Source organism: Balaenoptera ricei, chromosome 11 (genome assembly GCF_028023285.1).
Source record: "Balaenoptera ricei isolate mBalRic1 chromosome 11, mBalRic1.hap2, whole genome shotgun sequence".
NCBI classification, from domain to species: Eukaryota; Metazoa; Chordata; class Mammalia; order Artiodactyla; family Balaenopteridae; genus Balaenoptera; species Balaenoptera ricei.
Genome location: NC_082649.1, coordinates 33,677,256 through 33,703,795, shown reverse-complemented (window position 1 = coordinate 33,703,795; position 26,540 = coordinate 33,677,256). Strand labels below are relative to the sequence as shown.

Below are 26,540 nucleotides of genomic sequence, written 5' to 3'. Positions count from 1 at the left end.
TCGCCCCGCCCCCTAGCCGCTCCTCCCCGCCCCGTGACTACAAGCCCCATGCTGCCCTGCGCTCAGGCACATTACGCCAGAGCAAGATGGCCGACGCGGCGGCCACTGCCGGGGCTGGCAGCTCCGGAACGGTAAGGGCGGGAGGCGCGGGGCCGAAGCCGAGAGAGTCGGGGCATTCTGTAACTTTCCCCTAGCCTGGGCTACAATCTTATACCCAGAAATCCAGCCCCACCATGAGCTCTGAGTGGAGGAGGGTCTTCCAGGTCGTACGTGACCCCCTTCTCGAGACTCGGCGGTTACCTCCTGAGTTGGTGGACCTGTATACTGATTGGCCCGTTCTCTGTTGGGGGTTGGGAGCCCGGAACACCTCCTGATTGGGGCAACGAGGCCGCGTTCGCCTTCTTATTGGCTCGCCAAAGTTGGGAGGGATTCCCGTTTCAAAATACTTCCTACTTGTAGGTCCTCTACTTAGCCTCATGTGTTTGTTGTTTTAATTTTCCTCGTTAGCAAAGTGGTGTGGAGATGGGAGGAACAAGAGAGAGGTCACTTTTTTCTGGGAGATGGATATGAGTTCAATCCCATCGTTGTGTTTCTTCAGCTATATATTCTGATAATCTGCTAAAATAGAAAGTAGAAAACAGCCGTTTTGTTATTGGAATTGTAAGTATTAGGCAGAAAGGCTGTCTCCGAATTTAGAGCCCCTGGGGTGCTCAGTTATTATTCATTTGGCCAAGCGCTGTAAGTCTAAACATCAGGGACTACCACATCTTATTAAGCACTAATAAGTATTTAGCAGAAGAACCTTTGCTTGCCATTGGCAGTACGTGAACTCTGTGATTGCATCCTTGTCCTCTGGATGAAAATGTTTTCTCTTTCTGGGCTGCTGATTCACAGAGATCAGGAAGTAAACAGTCCACTAACCCTGCTGATAACTACCATCTGGCCCGAAGGCGAACCCTGCAAGTGGTTGTGAGCTCCCTGCTGACAGAGGCAGGGTTTGAGAGCGCTGAGAAAGCATCTGTGGAAACATTGACAGAGATGCTGCAGAGCTGTAAGTACCAGGAAACAATAGGCCTTCTTCGAGTCAACCAAACATCTGTTCTGTGTCCTGCATTGTGATAGTGTTAGAGAGGATTTAAGAAAAAGAAGAACATTGTTAAGTGACTTACAGGCTTTAGAATCAGATATACCTGGGTGTAGGTCATCACTCTGCCACCTAATAGCTTGGGTAAACCACTAAACCTCCTGAACCTCAGTTGCCTCCTTTGTGAAAAGGGATAATAATTTGTACCTCCTGGAGTTTTGAGTATAAGTGAGATGTATACGTAAAACAGTCAAAGCTGGGAACGTTGTAAGCTCTCGATGACTTGTAGGTGCTGTTATTATTGCTGTTTGTTCTCTATGCTCGAAGAACTTACAGTTTCATTGGAGAGTCAGGATTAATTCCCGTGAAATAGATGCCACACATTATATAATCAAGTGCTATATTATGTGATACAAAGAGTGAGAGTGAATACGTTTTAGAAAATGGAAAAAAGAAAAAAACCTACTTTTAAAAGGAAGTATCTTGAGGTTTAGGAGCCTGGAACGGTCTCACATAGGCTTGTGCATGTACACTGTATTTCCCTCTTTGGGCCCTTGGAGGGGAGGGGAGGGGAGGATGGAATGAGGGTTGTGGGTATTTAAGGTGTTTGAGGGCGGAATCAACCCTATGAATGGAAGTTAGAGAAAGGTTTAGGCAGAGAGAGAAGTTGAACTGCAGTACAGGCCAAACAAAGAATTGGCCAACTCAGTGGGGCGCTCTGGAGCAATTATTGCCCATCAGAGTATCTGACATCAGTCCCCCAAAGCCCTGCCTTTGTAGTCTGGTCTTGATCAGTCACGAGATGTGGGCTGCCCCAGGAAGGGCATGATCTGGGTTGACGTGACTCTCTGCAGCTGATGTTTGGAACTTCAAAATACCAAATATTTTCCTAAAGCAGCCATCTCCAACCCCATTAGACTCTTAAATTGAGGACCCCAAGGAATTTTGTATACATGGGCTTTATATATAGAGATTTTTGTCACATTAGAAAATAAAACTGAGAACATTTTAAAACATAAGAATGCACAAGCACACATTCCCATTGTCCAGCAGAGCCATGATGTCATCACAGGTGACATAGCCTCTGGAAAACTGCATGAGAGAATGAGACTAAAAAAATCAAAGAATGTCTCGTTTTATTATGAAAATGGTTTTGACCTGTGGACCCGTCCCAGAAAAAGGCTTTTTTGTATGTAAAATTCAGCACAATTTCAGAATTTTCATGGAGCTGCCCATCCACCTCTGAAACCCACTCATGGAGCCCAGCTTCATGCTTCCCCTTTCCCCTGAAGGAGTTTAGCATGACTGAAAAGAGGTTCAGCTTCAGGTAGAAGAAACAAAAACTTGACAACCAGATAATAAGACTTTTTTTTTTTTTTTTTGGTGGCACAATGTACATATCATAAAATTACCATTTTAATTATTTTTCGGTGTACAATTCAGTAGTGTTAAATATACTCACAATGTTGTACAACCATCAACACTATCCATTTCCAGAACTTTTCATCATTCTAAACAGAAACTCTGTATCCATAAACAGTAACTCCTCATTCCTCGTTCCTCCCAGCTCCTGGTAACCCCTAATCAATTTTTTTGTCTCTATGAATTTTTTTTTCTAGATACCTCATATAAGTGGAATCTTAAAATATTTGACTGTCTGGCTTATTTCATTAGCATGATGTTTTCAACGTTTATTCATGTTGTAGCTTGTATCAGAGTGTCATTCCTTTTGAAGGCTGAATAATATTCCATTATATGGATAGACCACATTTTATGTATCCATTCATCTGTGGATGGACACTGGGTTGTTTCTATCTTTTGTCTACTGTGAATAGTGCTGCTGTGAACATGGATGCACAAGTAGTGCTGCTATGAACATCATGCACTCTGAGTCCCTGTTTTCCCTTCACTTGGGTGGATACCTAGGAGTGGAATTGCTGGCTCATATGGCAATTCTATGTTTAACTGTTTGGGAACTGAGAGTAAGACTTTCTGCCTTTGATCCTTTCCTAGACATTTCAGAAATTGGGAGGAGTGCCAAGTCTTACTGTGAGCACACAGCCAGGACGCAGCCCACACTGTCAGATATTGTGGTCACCCTTGTCGAGATGGGTGAGTACACCTCCAGTTTCCGTTTCTTCAGTGCAGCTGAGTTGGAGGCATGAGAGAGAGAGAGAGAGGAGTCCCCAGGAGGCAGCCCCCTCTGCTGAGCGTTCTTAAATCCCCTCGTGAGTCTCCTGGTTTGCTTTTAGCTTGAGAGAGTTATCAAAAGAGGGTTCCTCTGAACCCCTTTAAGAGGCCTCCTAACTCCCTCTTCAGGGATTCTGCTGGAGCTTCTTTTGAGTGGCAGCAAAGCTCTTGAGTTGGGAGTTTAAACTATTTCACCACAGTATTACTTCCCCTTCCACGTTCAGTATCCAGTGGTCTGGGCGGTGATTTCTGTTCTCCTGTTTCTTAGGTTTCAATGTGGACACTCTCCCTGCTTATGCAAAGCGGTCTCAGAGGATGGTCATCACTGCCCGTAAGTGAGTCTGAACTGAGGTACTCAGGAGTGCTCAACTAATGCTGGTGGAATGAATTGATTGAGTAGGGCAGGGACTGGTATGTAGCTACTGCCTCGTTGCAGGCTCCCTTCCATTATTTGGGGCTACCTACCATGTAATCGTTATTTGGGCTAGTCGGATTAGGATGTGAAGTTCAGTCACCAGAAAGGTAAACCATCTCGATGCTACTTGAAAAATGTGAGAGTGCTTGTTCTTCCTTAGGTCAAGGGTCAGTAAACTATGGCCTATAGGCCTAACGTGGTCCACCTCCTGTTTTTGTAAATAAACTTTTATTGGTACACAGCCATGTTTACTTATTATCTATGGTTGTTTTCATGCAATAATGGCAGAGTTAAGTAGTTGTGACAGGCTGCACAGCTTGCAAAACCTAAAATATTTACTTCCTGTCCCTTTATACAAAAAGTCTGATGATCTCTGCCTTAGATACACTGAGTGCCATAAACTGAGTTGATTGGAGTAACTAGTTTGGGTTTGCAGGACCTGGGGAGAATTCACTAGATTTTTTTTTCATCACTCTTTTCAGGCTGGCATCTTTTTTTTTTTGGCTGCGTTGGGTCTTTGTTACTGTGCACGGGCTTTCTCTAGTTGCGGCGAGCGGGGGCTACTCTTCATTGTGGTGCACGGGCTTCTCATTGCGGTGGCTTCTCTTGCTGCGGAGCACGGGCTCTACGTGCGCGCGGGCTTCAATAGTTGCAGCACGACACGGGCTCAGTCGTTGTGGCTCGCGGGCTCTAGAGCGCAGCCTCAGTAGTTGTGGCACACGGGCTTAGTTGCTCCGCGGCATGTGGGATCTTCCCGGACCAGGGATAGAACCTGCGTCCCCTGCATTGGCAGGTGGATTCTTAACCACTGCACCACCAGGGGAGTCCGGCTGACATCGTTTTAAGATGCTCCTCTCAAAGTGGCAGTGAAAGGTGCCATTTTCAACCCCTCTTGCTTTCAGTGGCCCTCACTTAACTTACCCTGGCTCAGTGTCTGTCTTTGTTACCTGGGTTCTTGAAAGGAGTTAGCAGCCCACCTAACTTCCTTAGGTCCTCAGCCTGCTCTTTATGTAGTTAGCTTGTCTCAGCCCCCCACTCACCGACCTAAGAGGCGTGCAGGCAAGATTGTTGTAGATGGGAATGTCACCCCAGCTCATGCCGCGCCGGGCGTTGTTGGGGGGCGGAGGTACCTTTTCGGGTCCTCAAGCCATTAAAGGCCTTTTATTGGTAGAAGTACAAAGTGCCTGTTGCATAGAACATTGGAGTCCAGCATTTACTTTGAGAAAAGGAGGGTGTGGGTAGAGGCGCAAGGCCTTGGGTGGAAGAGTAACAGCTGGTGACTCTGTTGCAGCTCCAGTGACCAATCAGCCGGTGACCCCCAAGGCCCTCACTGCAGGACAGAACCGACCCCACCCGCCACACATCCCCAGCCATTTTCCCGAGTTCCCCGACCCCCACACCTACATCAAAACTCCGGTGAGTGACAAGGCCACCCTGGGGGCTGTGACTGATGCAAAAGCAGACTCCATTCTACTGGCTGTCAGACTGGAGTCCAGAAGTTTGTTGGTCACAGGGTAGTTCAGAACTCAGAATGTCTTTCCTCACTGGAAAACAATCTGGCAAAGGAGAATTATCTTCTCCAGTTTGCTGGCAAAAATATAGTTAATAAAGAAACTGAAGCTGGCACAGTTTTGCTTGTCCCACCCAAACACAGAAGTACCTAGCCACGTAGAGAAGAGACACATTCCACAAAATGCTGGTAGTAATTCTTGGTGGGATTATAGGTAACTGTTGTTTTGTGTGTGCTTTTCTGGGTTTTCCAAATTTTCCATAATAGGTGAGAGTTATTTTTGAAATCAGGGAAGGAGTTACTTAAAACATACTTGGGGGAATTCCCTGGCATTCCAGTGGTTAGGACTCCGTGCTTTCACTGCTGAGGGCCTGGGTTCAATCCCTGGTCTGGGAACTAAGATCCCACAAGCTGCATGGTGTGGCCCCCCAAAAAAAACCCAAAAAGTAAAACTTGGTAATATGAAATGGAACTTATCATAACTGTGAGCTCTGGGTCTGTATGGGGCAAGTCTAGTTGTCCTCCTTAGTTCAGATGTCCTCCGAACATGTCCTCCGTGTTCCAGTTTGCCTTCTAGCAATTTCACCTTCCGTCGGGAAGGTACAGTGTGCATAGGAGTCCCCAGAGGCTCTTCTACTCGCTTCCTGTGTCCCCGCCTCCACACTGCATCCTGGTGCAAATATGGCCACGATGCAGGGTTGGGGCAAGTCCTCCAGGAGATTTTTCCACACCTCAGGATACGGGGGGAAAGGAGCAGGTGGTCATCCACCATTGCAACGCAGCCATTGCTCTTGACCAGGATTTTCTGTATTAGTGTCCTAGGGCTGCTGTAACAAAGTGCCACAAACTCGGTGCCTTAGAACAACAGAAATGTATTGTCTTGTAGTTCCAGAGGCTAGAAGTCCAAAATCAAGGTGTCGGCAGGCTCCCTGTGAAACCTTTGCCCAGCCTCAGGTGGTTTCTAGGCAGTTCGTGGCGCCCCTTGGCTTGTAGATGCATCACTCCAGTCTTCCTCTTCACACGGCCCTCTCTCTGTATCTCCGTCTTCACGTGGCCATTTCTTATAAGGACACCAGTCATATCGGATTCTTACCACCCTACTCATATGACCTCATGTTAACTGATTACATCTTGCAATGACCCTATTTCCAAATGAGATCATATTCTGGGGTCCTGGGGGTTAGGCCTTCCACACGTCTTTTTTTTAGGGGGCTATAATTCAACCCACAGCAGTCTCTAACTCTTTTGTAGCATATCTCTGTCAGTACAGTATTAAGCACTTGCTTCAGTATTTGTTTGCTCATTTACGTGAATATTGTAATGTAACACAGTACTAAAACAATGTACATTGAAAGATCATCTGACCCTTATTAAAGGTTCAGGAAACTGGTGCTCCTTTTTAGTGGCAGCCACGTTATAGCCTCAGCTTTTGTATTTTTTGAAATCTTGGTTTAATACTTGGTGGAATACGAAGTAGGAGGTCTGGTTCTAAGTTCAGTTTATTTTGATACTTTAACAGCTCTCATAGTTGAAAAATGTACAGTACAAAGATAGGTGGGATCTTAGGCTGCCCTTAATAAATCATAAAACTAATTTGTTTCATTCTCATCTACCAATTATTTGAAGACTTATGTTAAAATTTTCCTATTAAATTTCCAACTTTTTAAATGTCAAGCAGTTGTCTTAAAAACAATTGTAAGATCTTGCATTTTCATGTTTTGAACCAGTGTATTCAGAATCCTGTTAAATTCTTCATCTTGGGAAGATTTTAAACATGTCAGAAAATTCTGTTGTCATGTTACACTGAGGGCCCCTGGGTGGTCTCCAGCAGGGCTTCCCCGGCAGGTGTGTGAGGGTGGAATTCCCACTCTCCCTTCAGGATGTGTCTCTTATGCCTGAGTCCAGCTGTCACTGGAGCTAAATGAAGGCCCGGGATCAATCACGTAAATGTAAATGTCTGTATGTTTCTTAACTTTTAAGATTCAAAGTAAATGTTAATCATAGTTATATTGTTTCTTTCTGCCCTTCCACTGCCCTTGGGGATCTCTGCTCTCAGTGACGGTAGGGGTCATTTAAAGGATGGGAGGACAGAGCAACAGCAAGGCAGGAACCCGAGGAGAGCAGTGTAGTCATTGGTATTTCTCTAGTGTCTTTGCTGTTCTCCCTTTAGACGTACCGTGAGCCCGTGTCAGACTATCAGGTCCTGCGGGAGAAGGCCGCATCCCAGAGACGAGACGTGGAGCGGGCACTCACCCGTTTTATGGCCAAGACCGGCGAGACCCAGAGCCTTTTCAAAGATGACGTCAGCACGTTTCCCTGTGAGTGTCTCCCTTCTGTGGACCCTGGCTTGTCCTCTGAGATCATCGCCCCATCTTCCCTCTCTCTCAGTGTCGTTGGAAGAAACGAATAAGCTTTGTCCTTGTATTGGGTGGAACTTGTTCTTCATTTCTGGCTCCTTTTTCTAGGTCTTAAGGGCCTGTCCCTAACTGATGACTCCAAAACAGTAATGGCCTCTGTTGGGATTGGGCACTTGAAGTGCATTGAGTTGAGGTTACCTCGAGGGTGACTGAGCCCCAGGCATCAGAGAGGCTCATTTAGCAGAAGGGGCAGCCCTGGTGGTAGAAGGACCCTGGTGTCAGGGGGCAGGGCAGTTAAAGAACCTCTGCCAGGCTTTGCCTTCACGACGTCCTCTCACAGGGCTACCATATAATTCCTCATCTCAGCACTATCATTTCATCATGTGACCAAGTTCCTTCCTCTCCACAGGCCTCAGTGTTTCCAAAGGGGAGTGAGGGAAACGGGTTTAGATGATTCATTCAGTCAGCAAGCTCCTGTTGGATTCTCGCTGTGTGCCTCGCCCCGGAACCACAGCAGCTAAGTTATTAAGTCCAGACACTGTGCTACTCACTTTCCCTACGTTATCTCATGAACTCCTCGAGTGAGCCTCTGAGTTAGGAACTGTTACTTCCACCATTCCAGGAGCCAAGGCTTATAGAGAAGAGAAATGAAATAATTTGCCCAAGGTCACACGGAGAGTAGATAGCATTCAAACCCAGCTCTTTCTGTCTGCAGGACCCCACATCTGAGCCACGTTAAAAATAATCTTCGAGTGTCTCCTGATAATGACATTCTACCATAGAAGTATGCACAGAGACTTTCTTTTTATTTATTTATTTATTTATTTATTTAACCAGTGATTTCTCCTACTCAGCCTCAGTGCTTTTTGGAGGAATTGGGTCACTCATTTACCTGAAGTGCCCTCTAGCTCAGTGGATATACTTCCATGCAGAGAGTTCTCAAGTCCGCCATCGGGACTTGAGTCCTTCAGGTAAAGGGATCCATATCCCTGCTCTAGTAATGAGGCTGGGGGGTTAACTGACCTTGGGTTTAAGATCACTAAGCTGATGCTTTGCTAGGATTCAGCCCCAGTTCTCTCTGATTTTAGTGGTACTTGGTAAAAGTAGGCTGTGAAGTCACATTGCCTGAGTTCAAATCCCACTCCACCACTTCCGGTGTGCTTGAGGAGGTCACGTAACCTCTCCGGGCCTCAGGTTTCCCATCTGTAAAATGGGGTTGATAATTGTACTTACTTAATAGGGTGGAGGCGAGAATTAAAGATAACATGTAACGCCTGTAGGACACTGCCTGGCCTGTGGTAAGTGCTCGCGCGTGTTAGCCATCACTGTCATTCGGTGCTGCTCGCTGATCTGTCATAAGGCTCTCGGCCTCTCTTCCAATCCCCCAGTGATTGCTGCTAGGCCTTTCACCATCCCCTACCTGACCGCTCTTCTTCCGTCTGAGCTGGAGATGCAACAAATGGAGGAGACAGATTCCTCGGAGCAGGATGAGCAGACAGACACAGAGAACCTCCCTCTTCACATCAACACGGTGGGTCCTGCCTTCTGCCCGCTTCAGCATGCCCCCCGCAGTAGCCCGTGCTGCTCTCTGCCTATCACCCTGGGGATTGGACAGGACCTACCTCAGGTCTCTGGCCCCATGTTAGGGACTTGCATGATGGGCCCGCGGTGATCCAGTTGCGACACGATCTCTAGCTCGAGGGATAAGTCTGTGTCCCGGGGATCCATTCATTCATTCAACAAATATTGAATGAGCACCTGCCAGAGTCAGGCAGGTACCAGGTGCTAGGGAATTAGCAGGAGGCAAAATAGACAAAATGTCCTGCCCTCATGGAGCTAAGGAAAAGTGAGAAATTAGGAGATGGGAGCAGGTATGGGCCTGGGGGATGTGGTATTAGATTGGGTGACTGAGAAGGTGACAGGTGAGTAAAGACCTGAGGGGAACAAGGCTCGCATGTATCTGGGAGTAGAGCATTCCCCACAGAGGGAACAGCAGATGCGAAGGCCCTGAGGTGGGCGCTGTAGTGCTGAGGAACGGCGAGGCCATCAGGGTGGCCAGGGTGGCATGAGCAAAAGTGGGGAGGACAGCAGGGGACGAGGTCAGAGAGCTCCTGGGAAAGTCAGGTCTTAACGGTACCTAAGCACTTGGGCTTTTTGTCAGTACGATGGGAGACCCTGGACGTGCTGAGCAGAGGAGGGTCTCAGGATCGGAGAGGTTGCTGGGTTGAGGGTGGACTACAGAGGGTGAGGGCAGAAGCAGACCGGTCGGGAGGCTGGTGCAAGAAGCTGAGAGATGGTGGTAGAGGTGAAGACACAGGTAGATTATTTGGTCAGATTCTAGATTATTTTCGGAGCAGAAGTGACTGATGGAGTGGATGTGAGAGAAAGAGAGTCAAAGATAAATGCAAGGGTTTTTTCCTGAACAGCAGGCAAGATGGAAGTGCCCTCAGCCAAGACAGGTGAGACAGTTGGGTGGAACAGGTGTAGGGGGGAAGCCAGGAGTAGAGGTTTACACGAGGTAAGTTTGAGATGCTTATTAGACATACTGGTGGTGGGGTCAGGTAGGAAGGTGCATAGGCGTATTGGAGTTCAAGGAGCTCTTGGGCTCAGGAGATGCAAACCTGGGAGTCCTCGGCGTGTAGATAGTGTTTAAACCACAGACCAGGTGAGTGCCTAGTGGGTGAGTGAGGATAAAATAGAGAAGAGGTGCCAGGACTGAGCCCTGGGGCTCTGCGCTGTTCAGAGGGTGAGGATATGAGGAACCGGCCAAGGAGATGGAGAAGGCACAGCGGGAAAGGTGGCATAACCGGGGTGGGGGGTGCGGGGGCAGGGGGCTGCGGCGTCCCGGAGGCCAAGGGAAGAAGGTGTTTCAGGGAGAAGAGAGTGATCAGCTGTGTCTGAAGCTGCAGTTAGTTCCAGTCATGTGAGGACTGAGATGTTGCCCGTTAGATTTGGCAACGGGAATGTAGTTTGTGACCTTGACAATGGCAATTTCAAGAAGAATGAGAGCAAGTGAATTCAAAGAGAAAGAGAAGAGAGGAACTGGAGTCGGTGAGTGTGGACTTGTGTTGTCCGTTACAGTGGCCAGTAGCCACATGTGGCTATTTAAGTCTAAATTGATGTAAATTAAATAAAACAAAAAAATTCAGTTCCTTGGTCACACCAGCCACATTTCAGTGGCCACCTGTGGCTCGTGGCTACCCTACTGGGCAGCGCAGATATGAACAGTTAAATCATCACAGAAAGTTCCATTAATGTAGACCATGGTTTCAAGGAATTCTGCTGTGAAGGGAAGGAGAGAAAATGGAGCGGTAACTAAAGGGGAAGAATTAAGGAGGTCAGAGAGGTGTTTTGTTTTTTATTTTTATTTTTAAATTTTATATATTGATTTTTTTAGCCGCACCTTGCAGCTTGCGGGATCTTAGTTCCCCAACCAGGGATCGAACGTGGACCCCCCACGGTGGAAACGTGGAGTCCTAACCACCGGACCGCCAGGGATGTCCCTCATTTGTTTTTTAAGATAAAAGAAATAACAGGATGTTTGTATGCTGATGAAAATGATCTGGTAAAGTTGATGCAGGAGAGAAAGAAACATTTTGGAATGATGATCTTTGGTAAGGGAGAGGGCATGGGATCTAGTGCCCAAAAGGAGGGGTTAGCCTTATTGTGGACATTTCAGAGCCAGGATAGGAGATAAAATGTGTGGGCACAGAGACAAAGGTCGGCGGGGGGAGTTGTGCTCGTCGAAACTTGTGGGTGTTCTTTTCTGGTTACGATGTATTGTACTCGGCAAGTAAGAGGATAAGACCCACTCTTGTACATGCATCAGGGGAGAAAGTGCCAAGTAGAGTCACAGACCTGCTGAAGCTCTAATGCCTTTAAAGCTTACAGGACCCTAAGAGTCAGGTTACCACATTCATCCATCTTTTAAGGTTGGCCCTGGCTTTTAAGCAAGGGATGGCCCAGTGGTTGTAGCTGGACTGAGGGGTCCTCGTGTTCTCTGAGGTGTGAGGCCCCAGGATGCAGGTGGAAAGTGCCAGTGCTGACTCTAGTATTTGCTGAAGGTCTCCCTTGCCTGAACACACATTTCTTTAATGTTGAATTATTCCTTTCAGAATTAGGGCTGGGAGCCCATGGCTCTACATAGAGCAGAGGAGCTTTGTTATTCTACACTTCTGTTTTGGACTCAGTTAATTTGGTCTGAGATATGGTGATTGGGTCACGGACTAAGATGAGGTTCACCTTATGAGAAGGCAGAGTCTTCTAAACAAACATCACTGTCCCTTTATAAATACAAAGCAGCTAAAGGGCTTGCAGATGTGTTATCTAAAACTCCCGGGTAATGTAATGACATAGGTGAGGTCATGGCGGTGAGTGAACTGAGGCTGAAAGGATGCCAGGAACTGCCTGAGGACTCCTGGATACCCAGAGGCCAAGCCAGACAGCAAAGAGTAGAAAGACCTGAGCCTCGGAGTCAGACTGACCTGGCCTCAGATCCAGACCAGGGTGCTTTCCAGCTAAGTGACTTTGGCTGCATGACCCAGCATCTGAGTCTGTTTCCTCACAAATACAAATAGGAGTAGGAACACCTACCTCAAGGGGAAGTGAGGAGCCTGAGATAAAATGAGCTCATCCATATCAGGTGCCTGGCACATGGCAGCTCATGGCACCCACTGCCCCCCTGCCCCTGCTGTATGACCATATGCTCTTCTGTACAAAATAAGTAAATAAAAAGACTTCAAGAAAAGGATTCCAGTAACAATTTATGACAGTCAGTTGGGCTTGTTATTTCGTTGGACTGGCAAATACAATCATATGTTTAAGACTCAGAATGTACGGAAAGATGTATCGTGACAGTCTTTCACCTGTCCTTGTTCCCTGTCGTCCATTTTCCCTCCTCCAAAGCAACCAGTGTCACCAGTCTCTTGTGAATCCTTCTAGAGATGTTTTTTCGTTGTTATTTTAAGCACCAACAGTCCTTTCCCCTCGCTTGCTTTCTTTGTGGCGCTCTCGGTGGTCGGTGGTCGCTGCTCGCTGTATGTGAGGAGCTGCCTCGTCCCTCCCACAGCTTCCTCCTGCTCCATTGTGTGGATTCAGCGAGCCAGTCCCCTGTGGATGTTTAGGTGGTTTTCTGTCTTTAGCATTTACAGACATTGTTACGGTAAGTTCAGTAACTGGTGTTTTAAATTGTTCTTTTATCTATCAAGGTCACAGCTGTCAAGGACTGTTGCTAGGTAGTTACTTTGTTTAACTTGGTTCTGGTTACTCCATCTAGGAACATGAAGGGGCTATTCATTTAATTTATTTATTTATTTATTTTTTGGCCACACTGCGCAGCATGTGGGATCTTAGTTCCCTGACCAAGGATCAAACCTGCGCCCCCGGCAGTGGAAACGCAGAGTCTTAACCACTGGACCGCCAGGGAAGTCCCAGGGCTATTCATTTTAAATTGGTGTATCAGAGGATTATTTTCTCATACATTTGAACTTCTGCAGGCAATCCCAGTGTCTCAACTTTTACTCTTTTCTGAACATTGTACCATTCATTTACTCAGCAAGTATTTGTTTAGTACCTGGTAAGTACCGGATACTGTTCTGGGTGCTTGGGACACATCAGTGACCAGAACAAAGACAATAGCTGCATCTCGGGAGCCTGTGTGTTGGCAGTGGGGGAATGACCATAGACGTAATACGTAAATACATCATTATATAGTATGTTAAAGATGAAAGTGCTACGGGGGGGGGAAACTGAGTAGGGGAGGATCCAGGGTAAAGGGTGGAGGTTTCAGTTTTAAATAGGGTGCTCAGGGTACACATCACAAGGTGACGTCTGAGCAGAGTCTTAAAGGAGGTGAGGGAGTGAGCCATGTGGATATCTGGGGAAGAGTGTCCTGGAAAGGGAACAGCCAGTGCAAAGGCCCTGGGGAATAGCACAAAGGAGAGTGGAGGTGTGACTGAGGAAGGTGGGGCCGGGGGAGGGGAGGGAGAGGTCAGATCAGGCGGGGCCTTGTGAGCAGTTTTACGAACTGTCTTTTCACTGGATGAAGTGGGAGTCCTGGGAGGGTGTGGAGCAGAGGAGAGGCAGGTCTGAACTTCTCCAAGGAGCACTGGCTGTGCTGGTGAGAATGGGGCAGGCAGAGGAGGGACTGTGGCGGGAGGCCAGTTAGGAGGCCGTTGTCCATCCGGGTAAGAGACACTAGTGGGTCGTACCAGGGGGGTCGCGGTAGAGAGAGTGGAAGTGGTCAGATTCTGCCTGTATTTGGAAGATAACGCCAAGAAGTTTTCCCAGCAGGTTGGCTGTGGGATGCCAGAGAAAGAAAGAAAGCAGGAGTGACTGCAGAGTTTTGGGCTTGGACAGCTGGGAGGACAGGACGGGAAGACAGTGGGAGAAGCTGTTTGTGCTCGGGGTTCAGTTTTAGGCACGTTGAATTCGAGATGCCTGCTTGACCGCCCGGTGGAGATGGCAGGTGGTTGAGCAACTGGCCGTGCAGGCCTGGAGGTCAAGGGAGAGGTGAGGGCTGGGGAGGTTCAAGTTGGGGATGCTGCCGTGGAAGTGGTGGTAGAAGCTGTGAGGCTGGATGCAGTCACCCAGGGCGCCTGGGGTGCATGAGGCGGGTGCATGAGGCGGGTGCATGAGGGGCGTGCACACATGCCCTGAGTCTGGCCTTTCCAGGCCCAGGTGGCTCCTGACAGACCTTTCTACTCCCACCTTTTTTTACAAATCTCAGTCATTTTAGTACTTTACTTCTTTTGTCTACTCCTCCTGTCCCTCCCCATCTCAAGGCTGCCTGTCCCCAAAGACAGCAAAGAAAGTGGCATTTCCAGAAGCTGTCCTTGGGAGAAGAGAAGCCTGTTGTCCCATGACTCGTGCCCCAAGTCCTGGCCTCATGAGGCATAGCGAGCTGAGTCGGGGGAGCCTCCAGCAGTGATCCCAGGGCACCCCTGACTGGGTCCCCTCCACCCTAATCATCTCAGGAAACACTTAAGGCACAGTTGAACTTCCAGTAACTTTGAAGGTCGGGCGTTTCCTGTAGCGAGATGAGAGGAGGGAGGTAGGGGTGAGCTACTAAACCGAGCCGTTAAGAACTTCAGAAAGGTCAGAGCCCAGTATCCAAGGCAGGTCTGGGTGTGGTCAGACATTGTGTCCAGCACCTAGTCTGACACGAGCCAGCCAGGCTGATCTTGGGGTACTCGCTTTCAAGGGAGCCTCCAGGAGGTCCAGAATGACTCTAGTGCCACCGGACTGGGTGTTGGAGAGGGAAGGCACAGGGGCCCTGGATGAACTGGGTCTCTGGGGAGAACAGGGCTGATGGACAGTGAGAGGGCACGCAGCCGAACCTCAGAGTCATGCTTTCTTCAGTGTCATTGAGCCCAGACTGGCACCGCCGTCCTAGGCCAGTGGTCCCTATGGGAGACCCTGCCATCTGTCCACTGTCCCGCTGTCTTCTGACAGCATAATCTCCTGGTTAAGGTCAAGTCCTCTTTTGCCTCAAGTTACAGAACGGGAATCCCAGTGACAGAACCGTTGGCCTGCCACCAGGGGGCGCAGCCCAACCAGCTGCTTCTGGTCCCTTACAGCCCCTTGGGCCTGCGCTGCTTCGTGTGATTTTTTACCCCCTTCGCCTGCAGCTTCTGCTCATTTTAAAGAACTTGGAAAATAGGAGAGTGTAAAAAAGGAAAGGAGAATCAATCACCCATATTTCCAGAAGCCGTTTGTAAAACTTCAACATATTACTGTTTTCTATGTCTACATCCCATTGTGATTTTTAAAAAATCTTTATCTGAGATCATATTGAATATATTCAAACGTATAAGCTTTTCTCCAAAATCACTTTCCTCAAAAAGCGAACAGCAAAAGGCCTGATCCACGGGCTGCAGACGGAGATGGTGGAGGACGCTCTGTGTTGGTGCCTGCGTGTGCTGCTTCGCCTTCATGGGAGCTCTCGGGGCTTGAGCAGCTTCTGGCCTCTGCTGGGATATGATCATTTGTACCATGTTGCAAGTACCAGATATTTGAGAATTTGCGGGAAAATCGATTATGATTTACACGAGCTTTGGTCCAGGGGGTGCCCTATGCACATGATCTGTTTCAGTCCTGTACCTCTCAGTCCTGCAGGGCATCGGGAGCCACTTCTCTTTTTCTTTGTCTCCGCACAGGCTGGGCTTCCTCCCTGAAGCGTCTAAATTGTAGCCCCTGACTCTGCCCCTCCCAGCTCTCTGTTCCTTCTAACTCCTGTTCCTGCCTTCTGAAGAGGTTCAGGGTCTGGTGTTCTGTGCTCCACTGTGTCAAAGCTGGTGCTCTCGCCTTCCTCTGATAGCAGCCGCTGCCTGGCCTCCTTTCGTCTGGGGCAGAGAGAGGCACATTAGCCAAAAGGTGGTGCTTGGGCTTCTAATTTCTCAATGGAAGGGATGCTAACAGTAGTTCTTACCGTGGGCATGATCTCTTTCCTTATGCCATTTGGTATTTTGCTTTATTTCGGCTTTTGCTCAAAGGATGATTCTGGAGCTGAGAAGGAGAACACCTCTGTCCTGCAGCAGAACCCTTCCTTGTCGGGGAGCCGGAACGGGGAGGAGAACATCATCGATAACCCCTATCTGCGGCCTGTGAAGAAACCCAAGATCCGCAGGAAGAAGTGAGTTGGAGGCCAGGGTGCAGAGAGGCCTCCCTGGCCGACCGAGGTGGTCTTCTCTGCTCCTTGGCAGAAAAGAGAGGCTCACCAGTGGTTCTGAACCTTGGGGAGAGCTACTCTGGTGAGAGGGGAATATTTTCCCCTTTCCTCTCCGTCCTCATCTCCCGCATGTACCTTTTGTTGCATGGAGGTTGAGCATCCTGCAGCCCAGGGACCAACCCTCACAGCCCAGCAGTTGTTCCCCCGCAAGAAGGAGAGCAGCTGGGGCCCCCACCAGGCGGGCTCCATGGATTCCTCTTCTTTCTAGGTCCCTCTCGTGAGCTGAGAAGGAAGCCTGCCTTGTAGAGAGACGTGGATGCCACCCTCCTGGGGGAGTTAAAGCCACTCGAGGGAAGAAGAGGGTGGCTGCCTCGGGGTCGAGCTGAGGCTCTAGGGTGTGACCGGGCATGATTTTAATAGCAAACTCTCTATTAAGATTACCTGTTTTCACTGGATGTTTGGGTTGATGAAGATACGATGGTAACAATGAGGCTTTTTAAATCAACCGGGCCATACCGTGGGGCACAGGAGCAGCCAGTGACTTCGTTTATAATCATGGAACTTGATTCCTTGAAACCTGGGAGACCAGGGAAGGTGGCAGGAAAGAAAGGGCTCTTTGCCTACTTTGCTCACTGCCAGAAAGACTGTTTGCTTAGTTTGTGTTTCAGGATATCTTGACCCCTTTTATTGACTGACAATTTGTGGCACCTATTTTATCGTCCTAGAACCTCCTTACTTCTCACCTCACCTGGGCTCCACGTGCCCTGTCGGGCTGATCGAAGGTGACTTTCCCTCCTTTAACATGTTGGAAACAGGAGGCCCACCCATCGCAGCCTCGATCTGGGGCCGGCAGGAGTCAGGAGGCATAAGCAGATGCGTGTGGAGTAGAATGAAAGGCAGTACTGACTCTCTCATCAGCATCTGATGAAAGCTCCCTAAAGCAGGGCAGCGCCCTCTCCTGAGGGGTTTATCATTTACTGTCCCTCTGTGGAGCGTGTGCTTGGGAACAACCAAGTTCTGCCCCATCCTGGGAAAAGAGATTTTCTTTGACAAGAGCCTACATCAGTGGATATATTACGCTGTGATTTGATGGAGGAATCACTGGTTTTATGCAGTAGGAAAAGGATTTGCTGGGGGTGGGAGGTGGCGGGGATGAGATTTTGAAGGCCGGGCTTAGCCTCATGTTCTGAAAGCTGAGAAACCTCTTCGGTCTGCTGGAAGTTGGCGTGGATGGAAGGCCATGTGCCCACCTTATGGCAGAAGTGGGCCAAGAAGAGCCTGCAGGTCTGAATCTGTCCAGCCTCTTTGCCTCTATCCTTGATGTGCCCTACAAACCAAAAAAGAAAGATGATGGGCAAGCTGATACCTTTTGACTGTTCTCCAAAGGAAGAGGTTTTAAAACCAAGTTGGAGGAAGAGAAATGCCAGTGACACCTGGAGGTTAACACAGGGTAAAGGAGGAGATCCTGGGTTAGTGTCCTAAGGTCCATGCTGAGCTCTCCTGATACTCGGCTTCCACAGTCATCTCTTAACCTTCTGTCCTCTTGGTGAATCTGAAAACTCGAAAAACCTGGTGACTTGACAGCAGGCTCCATGTTCCTCTGGCCTCACTGTCCTCTAAGCATTTCATCCCGCTGGCTGGAAGGAAAGTGCTGCTCGTCAGCAACTGAAGAGAGGATACTGAGTGAGAAAATCGGATTCCCCAGCTCTAGACCAAATAAGAGTTTTTCCGGTTTGTAGTGACCTGAAACTCTTCCAGTTGAAAGTAGTCAGATCGGGCCTGTGCTGACCCCCTCTGAACTTGCCATTTGGCTCTTGGTGGTTCTTGGCCTGTTAAGTTTAAATATAGTTCCAGGTTTGAGCCATGGCAGATGCAGGGCTGAAACTTTCCCGGCTTGCTGTTCTCACCTGCTCCCGGGAGCAGTCATCCCAGCAATTCCTCCTGCTACTATCCCAAACAAGCACCTGTTGAGTGCTGTAACACTAAGGGATGAGGTGGGATTTGGAAAAGAATTGCCCTTTCTGCTGTTGAGATTTCAGAGGCCTTGCTGCTGTAATTCTGTTCTGCATGAGACACTGGGAGATGGTTGGACAACCTGAAACATTGACCTGACTATCGTGTAAAAACTGTGCATAATCCTCAATGGATATTTATAAGTTTTTATTTTTTATAACTTTGGGGGAATCATGGAGGGAAAAAGTAGTCAACAGAGCCAGATTAAGCATGTGATTTATGAGCTCTTAATAAAAGGTCATAATAAAAACTTTGTAAATGAAACAGAATTATAAGCTTTGAACTTAATTTGTATGCAAATGTTATAGCAGTGAGTAAAGCTGTATACCAATAAGTAAGGCTTAGCCCTTTTGTTGGACAGAGTACCCTTTTTCAACTGTCTAAAACTTTTTTTATTTGGGAAGTCTGCAAACACAAAACTAGAGAGGAAAGTATATATACTTTCCCTATGTATTCTTCACCCAACTTCAACACTTACCAACATCTTTTCTGTTTCATCTATTTCTTCTACTTTTTTTCTTTTATTTTTTATTCCTAGAGTATATTTTAAAACAAATCTAAGAGCTATGTCATGTAATCTGTAAGTATGTTGTTATGCATCTGATAGACTTTTTAAAGTTTTTTTTGAGGTAATTATAGATTGAGGATGTTGAAAAAAAAAAAATATGTTCAGGGAGGTCCCATGTACCCTTCACCAGTTCCTTCATTGGTAGCATCTTGAATAACTGTAGTATAATATGAAAGCCAGGAAAACGACATTGGTACAATCCACAGGGCTTACTCAGATTCCACCATTTAGTGTGTGTGTGTGTGTGTGTGTAGTTCTATGCAATTTTGTCATGTGTAGATTCACAATCAAGATATAGAACATTGTGAAGGGGAGGGATAAATTGGGAGATTGAGACATATACACACTATACTGTATATAAAATAGGTAACTAATAAAGGCCTACTGTATAGCGCAGGGAACTCTACTCATTACTCTGTAATGACCTATATGGAAAAGAATCTAAAAAAGAGTGCATATATGTATATGTATAACTGATTCACTTTACAGAAGAAACTAACACAACATTGTAGGGACTTCCCTGGTGGTCCAGTGGTTAAGAATCCGCCTTCCAATGCAGGGGATGCGGGTTTGATCCCTGGTCGGGGAACTAGGATCACACATGCTGCAGGGCAACTAAGCCCGCGCGCCACAACTACTGAGCTCGCATGCCTCAATGAGAGAGCCTGCGTGCCGCAAATGACAGAGCCCATGAGCCCTGGAGCCTGCACGCCACAACTAGAGAGAAGCCTGCACACCACAACGAAGAGCCCGCACCGCAATGAAAGATCCCATGTGCTGCAACTAAGACCCGACGCGGTCAAAAAAATAAAGAAAATATTTTTAAAAAAGAACAATGTAGCAGATAAAATAAACTTATTTAAAAAAACAAACTAACAACATTGTAAATCAACTATACTCCAATAAAAATTAAAATATATATAGAACATTTCCATAACCACAAGGTTCCTTCATGCTGTCTCCTTATAACCACATCCACCTCTCACCTCTTCCCCATCCCTACCCCCGGCAGCCACTGCTCTGTTCTCCATCTCCATATTTAAAAAATATATAAATGGAATCAAAGTTTGTGACCTTTTGAAGTTGGCTTTTTTCACTTAGCATAAGCGAGTGAGAGCCATCCAGGTGGTTGTGTGTGTCAGTAGTTCCTTTCTTTTTATTGCTGAGTAGTATCCCAGGTATGGATGTACCATGTCTGTTGAACCATTCATACAAGGAGGGACATCTAGGCTGTTTCCAGTTTGGGACTATTAAGAATAAAGCAGCTACAGACATCTGTGTATAGGTTTTTATGTAAACATAAGTTTTCATTTCTCTGGAATAAATGCCCAAGAATGCAACTGCTGGGTCCTGTGGTAACTGTATGTTTCATTTTAAAAGAAACTGAAACTCTTTTCCAGAGTGGCTGTATCATTTTGCGTTCCTGCTAGCAGTGTACGAGTGAGCCAGTTTCTCCACGTCTTCGCCAGCATTTGGTGTTACCGTTTTTTTAAATTTTAGCCATGCTGATAGGTGTGCGGTAATACTCACTGTGATGTTAATTTGCGTTTCCCTAGTGGCTAGATGTTAAACATCTTTTTTTCTTTTTTTTTTTTTGGCTGTGTTGGGTTTTTGTTGCCACGCGTGGGCTTTCTCTAATTGCAGCGAGCGGGGGCTACTCTCCCCTGAGGTGCGTGGGCTTCTCATTTTAGTGGCTTCCCATTGTTGTGGCTTCTCGTTGCGGAGCATGGGCCCTAGAGCACACAGGCTTCAGTAGTTGTGGTGCACGGGCTTAGTTGCTCTGCAGTATGTGGGATCTTCCCCAGCCAGGGATGGAACCCATGTCCATTGCACTGGCAGGCAAATTCTTAACCATTGCGCCACCAGTGAAGTCCCTAGATGTTGAACTTCTTTTCATGTGCTTTTTTGCTGTCTGTGTATCCTCTTTGGTTAATTATCCATTTAAATCTTTTGTCCATTTTCTAACTGGATTGCTTCTTTGTTTTTAGATTTCTTTTTTTTTTTTACTTATTTATTTTATTTATGGCTGTGTTGGGTCTTCATTTCTCTGTGAGGGCTTTCTCTAGTTGTGGCAAGCGGGGGCCACTCTTCATCGCGGTGCGCGGGCCTCTCACTATCGCGGCCTCTCTTGTTGCGGAGCACAGGCTCCAGACGCGCAGGCTCAGTAATTGTGGCTCACGGGGCCCAGTTGCTCCGTGGCATGTGGGATCTTCCCAGACCAGGGTTCGAACCCGTGTCCCCTGCATTGGCAGGCGGATTCTCAACCACTGCGCCACCAGGGAAGCCCTAGATTTCTTTATATATTCTAGATACAAGATCTTTGTCAGACATGTGGTTTGCAGATACTTTCTCTACAAGCTGGTCTTTTCATTATCTTCACAGGGATCTTTTGCAGAGCAGTAGTTTCTAATTTTGATGAAATCCAATTTATTTTTTCTTTTATGGATTGTGTTTTTGGGTTGAGCCCTACGTCCTGCAGATCATTTTCTGTATTTTTTCTAATATTTTTATAGATGTATTTTATGTTTTAGGCCTTGATCTAGTTTGAGTAATTGTTTTTTAAGGTTTTTGGGGTTTTTTTGTTTGTTTGGTTTGGTTTTTTTTTGGCCGAGCTGCTTGAGGGATCTTAGTTCCCTGACCAGGGATCAAACCCGGGCCCCTGCAGTGGAAGCATGGAGCCCAGGACCACCAGGGAAGTCCCTTGAGTACATTTTTTTATAAGGTTGGGGTTTAGGTTGAGTTCACTATTTTGCCTGAGGATGTCGAATTGATCCAGCACCCTTGATCAAAAGTTACCCTTCTTCCATTGAACGGATGTTTGTACCTTTGTCAAAAATTAGGTTTTTGTATGGAGGGCATATTTGTGTGGGTTGATTAAGACTTTCTTTTTTTTAACATAATCACCATATCAATATCACACTTAACAAATGAACAGTGATTTTTTTTTTTTAATTCAGAGAGCTCAGCTTATTTATTTATTTATTTATTTATTTTTTATTTTTGGCTGTGTTGGGTCTTCGTTTCTGCGTGAGGGCTTTCTCTAGTTGTGGCAAGCGGGGGCCACTCTTCATCGTGGTGCGCGGGCCTCTCACTATCGCGGCCTCTCTTGTTGCGGAGCACAAGCTCCAGACGCGCAGGCTCAGTAGTTGTGGCTCACGGGCCTAGTTGCTCCGCGGCATGTGGGATCTTCCCAGACCAGGGCTCGAACCCGTGTCCCCTGCATTAGCAGGCAGATTCTCAACCACTGCGCCACCAGGGAAGCCCCTGAACAGTGATTTTATAACATCCCCTAGTATCCAGTTCATATTTGGATTTTTCCAGTTGTGTCAAAGATGTTTTTATTTTTTAATAATTGGCTGGTTTGAATCAGGATTAAAGTAAGATCCACACATTGCACTGGGTTTTCACATCTCCTAAGTGTACAGCAGTCCCTCCCAGCTCCGGCATAGGGATGAGGATGCCCCTTTCCTTTGTTTCTAACCACGAGGCAGTTAAAAGGTGATGAGTGCATTTAACTGAAACACCAGTAACAAAGTGGCCTGGCTTTGGGGGCAGGGGGCCGGGGGTGGGGGGACAAGTGTAAAAGGAACTGGCTTTCCTGGGCTTTGTTTTTGTGGAATCCTGAAGTCGCTCAACATAGACGCATGTGGTTCAATAAAACAGGACTCGGTGACATTTGTACCTATGGCCCGACCACAACCTACCAGCTGTTGAGATCTAGGGCAAATCCTTAAGCGTCCAAACCAGCTTCCATAAAATGAATAGTGATGATACCTCATCAGGAGGATTTAATGAGAACGTCTGTACCTGTGCCTTATAAACGACAACGTTATTCCATTGCCAGACTTCTCTTTTTTCTTTTGTGTTGTTTTTAAAATTATACACAAGCTAATACTAATTGAGAACTTAACCCGTGCCAGTCACTGTTCTAAGTGTCTTACACATATTGACTCATTTAATCCTCACAATTACCTCAATGTTCTTACTGTCCCCACTTGCAGTTGAGGACCTGGAGACCCAGGCGTTCAGAAACACCTCAGTCCGCTTGTGCTGAGGAGCAGAGCTGCGGTCCTGCCCCCCGGCATCCTGCTCAAGTCCATGCTTTTTACCTGTCACACTCTTGCTTCGAGACCGCATGATTCTGTTCCTCAAAGGCATTGACACTACTGTGTGCAGAGTGGCTTCCACCGCACACCCACACGGTCTCTGGGAAGGGAGCTAGAAACGGAACCAGTTACGGAGAGCGTGACGGTGAGGCTGCTAATCACTGTTATTCATTCCTTGAAGAGTCTTGCGTGGTATATGAATAATGACTCTGTAACAATGGCTCGTCTTCCTATAAGCTCCACCTTTGTCCCCCGATCCCCAGCCCCGCACTAGGACTTGTAGTTCATCCCTACTGCTCTCCACGCGACTTCCAAACTGCCCAACCCAGCTTTCCAGGTCCTCTACCAATTCACCATTTCTTTTGGATAACTCATATATCTTTCCTTCATCTGACAAGTATGGATCTAGTGCCTTCTATGTATGTCAGGAACTGTGCCAAGCTCTAAGGATACCATAGTGAACGAGACAGACATGGCCCCTGCCCCCAGGGAATCCATTCTAGTGGGAAGACATACAAAGAAAACAAAGACCAAAATCATCAGACTGTGAAGCGCTAAGAAGGACAGAAACAGAGGTCTTTATGCCTTGAGGGGAGGCGGCGTCCTCATCACCACTGCCTCCTGTGCCTTCATTTGTGCTCTTCCTCCCCATCGCCTCCTAAAATCTTGCCTGTCCTTCCAGCCTCTACATCCTCTCTCCAGATGACCTCAGTCCCTCCCTTCTTCATTCACTCATTCGACAAATACTTATTGAGCTACTGTGCGCAGGCGCCGAGTCAGACGTTGGGATGCAGCAGAGGATAACTAAGCCACTGTATTCTCTGACCTTCTGGTCTATTTGGGGGCCAGACAGCTCACAAACCATAGGCATGTAATGGGTGGTGAATTGGGGGCCTGAAAGAAAAGCCACAGTATATTCAAGCTGGGTAATTTGAGGAAAGTTTAATAAAGGGATCACCTCCAAAGGTGTGGGCAAAGTATAGGGGAGCACAGCATAGGTACCAGACCTGGGTGAGTGACAGGAAGGGGAGGGAGCAGTTACTAGAACCTGGAGAGAAGCCGAGGTGAGACCCTTCTGCTAAGAGCTGAGGCTGTGGCCGTTGAGGGGCCAGTGGGCGGCAGCCACCCTGCAGGGAGAGAGCCGGTCCGGGGATTAATGGCCTGGCCTCCTGCCCCCTCCCACCTTCCGGGATCCTGCCTGTTCTCTGCTGAACGGAAGCCAGAGGGTGTGTGGGGCCTGTCCCTGCAGGCAGAGCGGCCAGCCTCCCAGGGCCCTGTGCAGGGTGGAGAAGTGGTGAGCGAACGGATCTGGAGGGGCAGGTGAAAGGGGCTGGGTACTGAAAGGGTGCCATTTTAGAAAGGGTGGGGGAGGAGAGCTGTTGGAGCAGGGCCCCGCGTGCATCGATGGGACCAGCTGCATGGAAAAGCATTCCAGGGAGAGGGAAGAGCCAGCACAGGAGCTCTGAGGCAGGGTGTGGGCTCCTTGACCCCGGAGAGCGGTGGGAGAGGGGGCCGGGGAGGAGCAGGGCCCAGTTGGTGCAGAGCCTCCCGGGCCTGAGTCAGGGCTCTAGGTGCTATTCAGAGAGAGATGGGTAGCCAGGGAGTGACAGCAGTTGACTTAGCTTATCAAAGGGTCATTCGGGCTCCTGGGTGGCATTCTGGCCGGAGGGACATGAGAGACACCATTTCTCTTCAGTAATTTTCATGTAGTCTGGCACTTAGCAAACATGATGGAACTGGGGGGAAGTGAGTTTCCTCCTCTCCCCCCAGGAGAGCCAACAAGGCCGAGAGTGACTACTCCCTGCAGACTGAGCCCTGTATCGGTACCAAGGGGAGAGGAGGAAACACAAACACACGGATAACTCCCTCCCCCTGGGGTGTTCGCACTGTAGTCGGGGAGACAAACACTGGAACCTGTTGAACACCACTTACCAAGACAGAGGAACCACTGTCAACAGAGGGTCAGAGTTGAGGACTTGAGGACTTGAAGGATAGAGGCTATGCTGAGGTCTGAATGGGGGGTGGTGAGCAAGTGAAACTTCTGAAAGAGGTGAGTGAGGACAGGGGAGGGCGGAGATGGCTTGAGGGAAGGTGGGAGGGCAGGTGACCAGCGGCTGCCCCAGCACAGCCCCTGAGGCCCCTGTGCCCTCCTGTTGTGGTCTTCTCTTGTGAGGCTACTTTGGTGTCAGCGGTCACCAGCCTTCTCCTTGTAAAGCTGGCGGAAGTCCCCTCCGTGGCATTGGCCCTCAGATTGAACCCCCTCTGGGCAGGTTGGGTTTTGGAGTGCGTCTGCCGGCTCTGTACCAGGGTTGCCCCAGGAAAGGGGTCATTTGAACTGGTGGGGTCCAGGGCTGGAAGGGGCCCTGCCCCAGCTCCTTTACCCAGGTGAGTTGCTGATGATGTGAGAAGCTTTTAAATAGAAGGGCCGGGATCCTCAGAGGCTCTTAGAAGTGTTTGTACGGGGACAGGAGGAATGACCCGAGCCTTGTCAGTTATTTGTCATCACGGAAGAACCCTGGGGCCCCAAATTTTAATGGTATTTCTTTGGGATTTTGTTAGGCATTCATTTATGAATTTTCTTCAGCCACTGATAGTGGGTCTGTCATTCTTCTGTTTTACTCAGGCTCTTACTGAAACAAGTTTCTGATTCTCTGAGCATCACCTGACAGTGCCTGGGTACAAGTGGGCAGCAGCTGGCCTGAGGGTAAAGATTTCCCATGGCACTCTCACTCCTGGAATCAAGTTCAAGGTATTTTTCTTCCTCTTGGAGCAGGGGGCTCACCGTCATCTCCATTTTATTACGTTTTTTTTTTTCTACTTTACTAAAAAGTTATTTAATTTTGAATAGATAATATATGTACACAGTATAACATTTAAAAAACAGAAAAATATATAAGTAATAACTAAGCATCCCCCTCCTCCCCTCTCTCCCAGACTCTCAGTTCTCTTCATTGGAGGCCTCCAGTATGTTGATATCGATATTATCTTATGTATTTTTCCAGAAATAGTCTATACATTAAACACAAATGCCCGTATATACTTTCTTCCATTTTTATGTAATGGTAGATACTATCCATGTTTAACTCTCCATGTATAAACTATCCATGTTTTTTTATTTCCCACTTCTCAGAGTATATTTGGTGATAGTTCCACGCTAATAATAAAAACAAACACACTTCTTCTTTCTGTTTTTTGGCTGCATCGTGTCCCATTGTATGGCTTTACTGTAGCTTATTTATTTAACCTGCTCCCAGTGGATGGACACTTGGGTAGTTTCCAGCCTTCTGTTCTTTCAAGTGTCGATGCGATGAGTGGTTTTGTGCCTCTGTGATTTCACTGCATGTGCCTACTAACTGGACAGATGTGCGAGTAGGAGGTGTGCCTTCCAGAGCCTCTTTCCACCCCCATGCTGAGACATCTCTGACCACCTTCACCAAAGCCTGCTCCCTAGTAGTCATCACGCTGGGAGTCCTTCAAAGTAAAAGCAGCTGAGGGAGCAGGCTTTAAAGCCAGATTACAGGGTTTCTCAACCTCAGTACTACTGACATTTTGGGCTGGCTTTGCTTGTTGTAGGACATTTGGTAGTAATTGTGACCTCCACCTGCTAAATGCCCTTAGGAGCCCCCAGG

General features: G+C 47.7%; 1 protein-coding gene and 1 long non-coding RNA gene across 4 annotated transcripts; one reads left to right on the top strand and one right to left on the bottom strand.

Moving 5' to 3' along the window:
- Window positions 1-75: 75 nt before the first annotated feature.
- TAF8 (TATA-box binding protein associated factor 8) lies at window positions 76-26,034 on the top strand. 3 transcript variants are annotated; one of them, XM_059938707.1, is made up of 9 exons: window positions 76-131; window positions 895-1,051; window positions 3,098-3,196; window positions 3,543-3,605; window positions 4,981-5,105; window positions 7,370-7,517; window positions 8,945-9,087; window positions 16,049-16,188; window positions 16,950-18,506. In XM_059938707.1, the coding sequence occupies exons 1-9, from the start codon at window positions 87-89 to the stop codon at window positions 17,008-17,010; spliced, it is 981 nt and encodes a 326-aa protein (XP_059794690.1). In that variant the 5' UTR covers window positions 76-86; the 3' UTR covers window positions 17,011-18,506. The 3 variants fall into 3 exon arrangements, with proteins under 3 accessions (XP_059794690.1, XP_059794691.1, XP_059794692.1); XM_059938708.1 differs by having other exon boundaries at window positions 16,493-18,506; XM_059938709.1 differs by lacking the exons at window positions 16,049-16,188; window positions 16,950-18,506 and adding an exon at window positions 25,535-26,034.
- Window positions 15,293-16,216, bottom strand: LOC132374696 (uncharacterized). The gene is made up of 2 exons (XR_009505722.1): window positions 15,985-16,216; window positions 15,293-15,898 (listed from the first exon to the last, which is right to left on the bottom strand). It is a non-coding gene; the product is annotated as an uncharacterized LOC132374696 (long non-coding RNA).
- Window positions 26,035-26,540: the final 506 nt, after the last annotated feature.

Coding starts and splice junctions, on each gene's coding strand:
- TAF8 (XM_059938707.1), top strand. CDS start 87: ATGGCCGACGCGGCGGCCACTGCCGGGGCTGGCAGCTCCGGAACG. Junction 3,197..3,542: donor GGTCACCCTTGTCGAGATGG/GTGAGTACACCT, acceptor CCTGTTTCTTAG/GTTTCAATGTGGACACTCTC. Junction 7,518..8,944: donor TGACGTCAGCACGTTTCCCT/GTGAGTGTCTCC, acceptor CCAATCCCCCAG/TGATTGCTGCTAGGCCTTTC.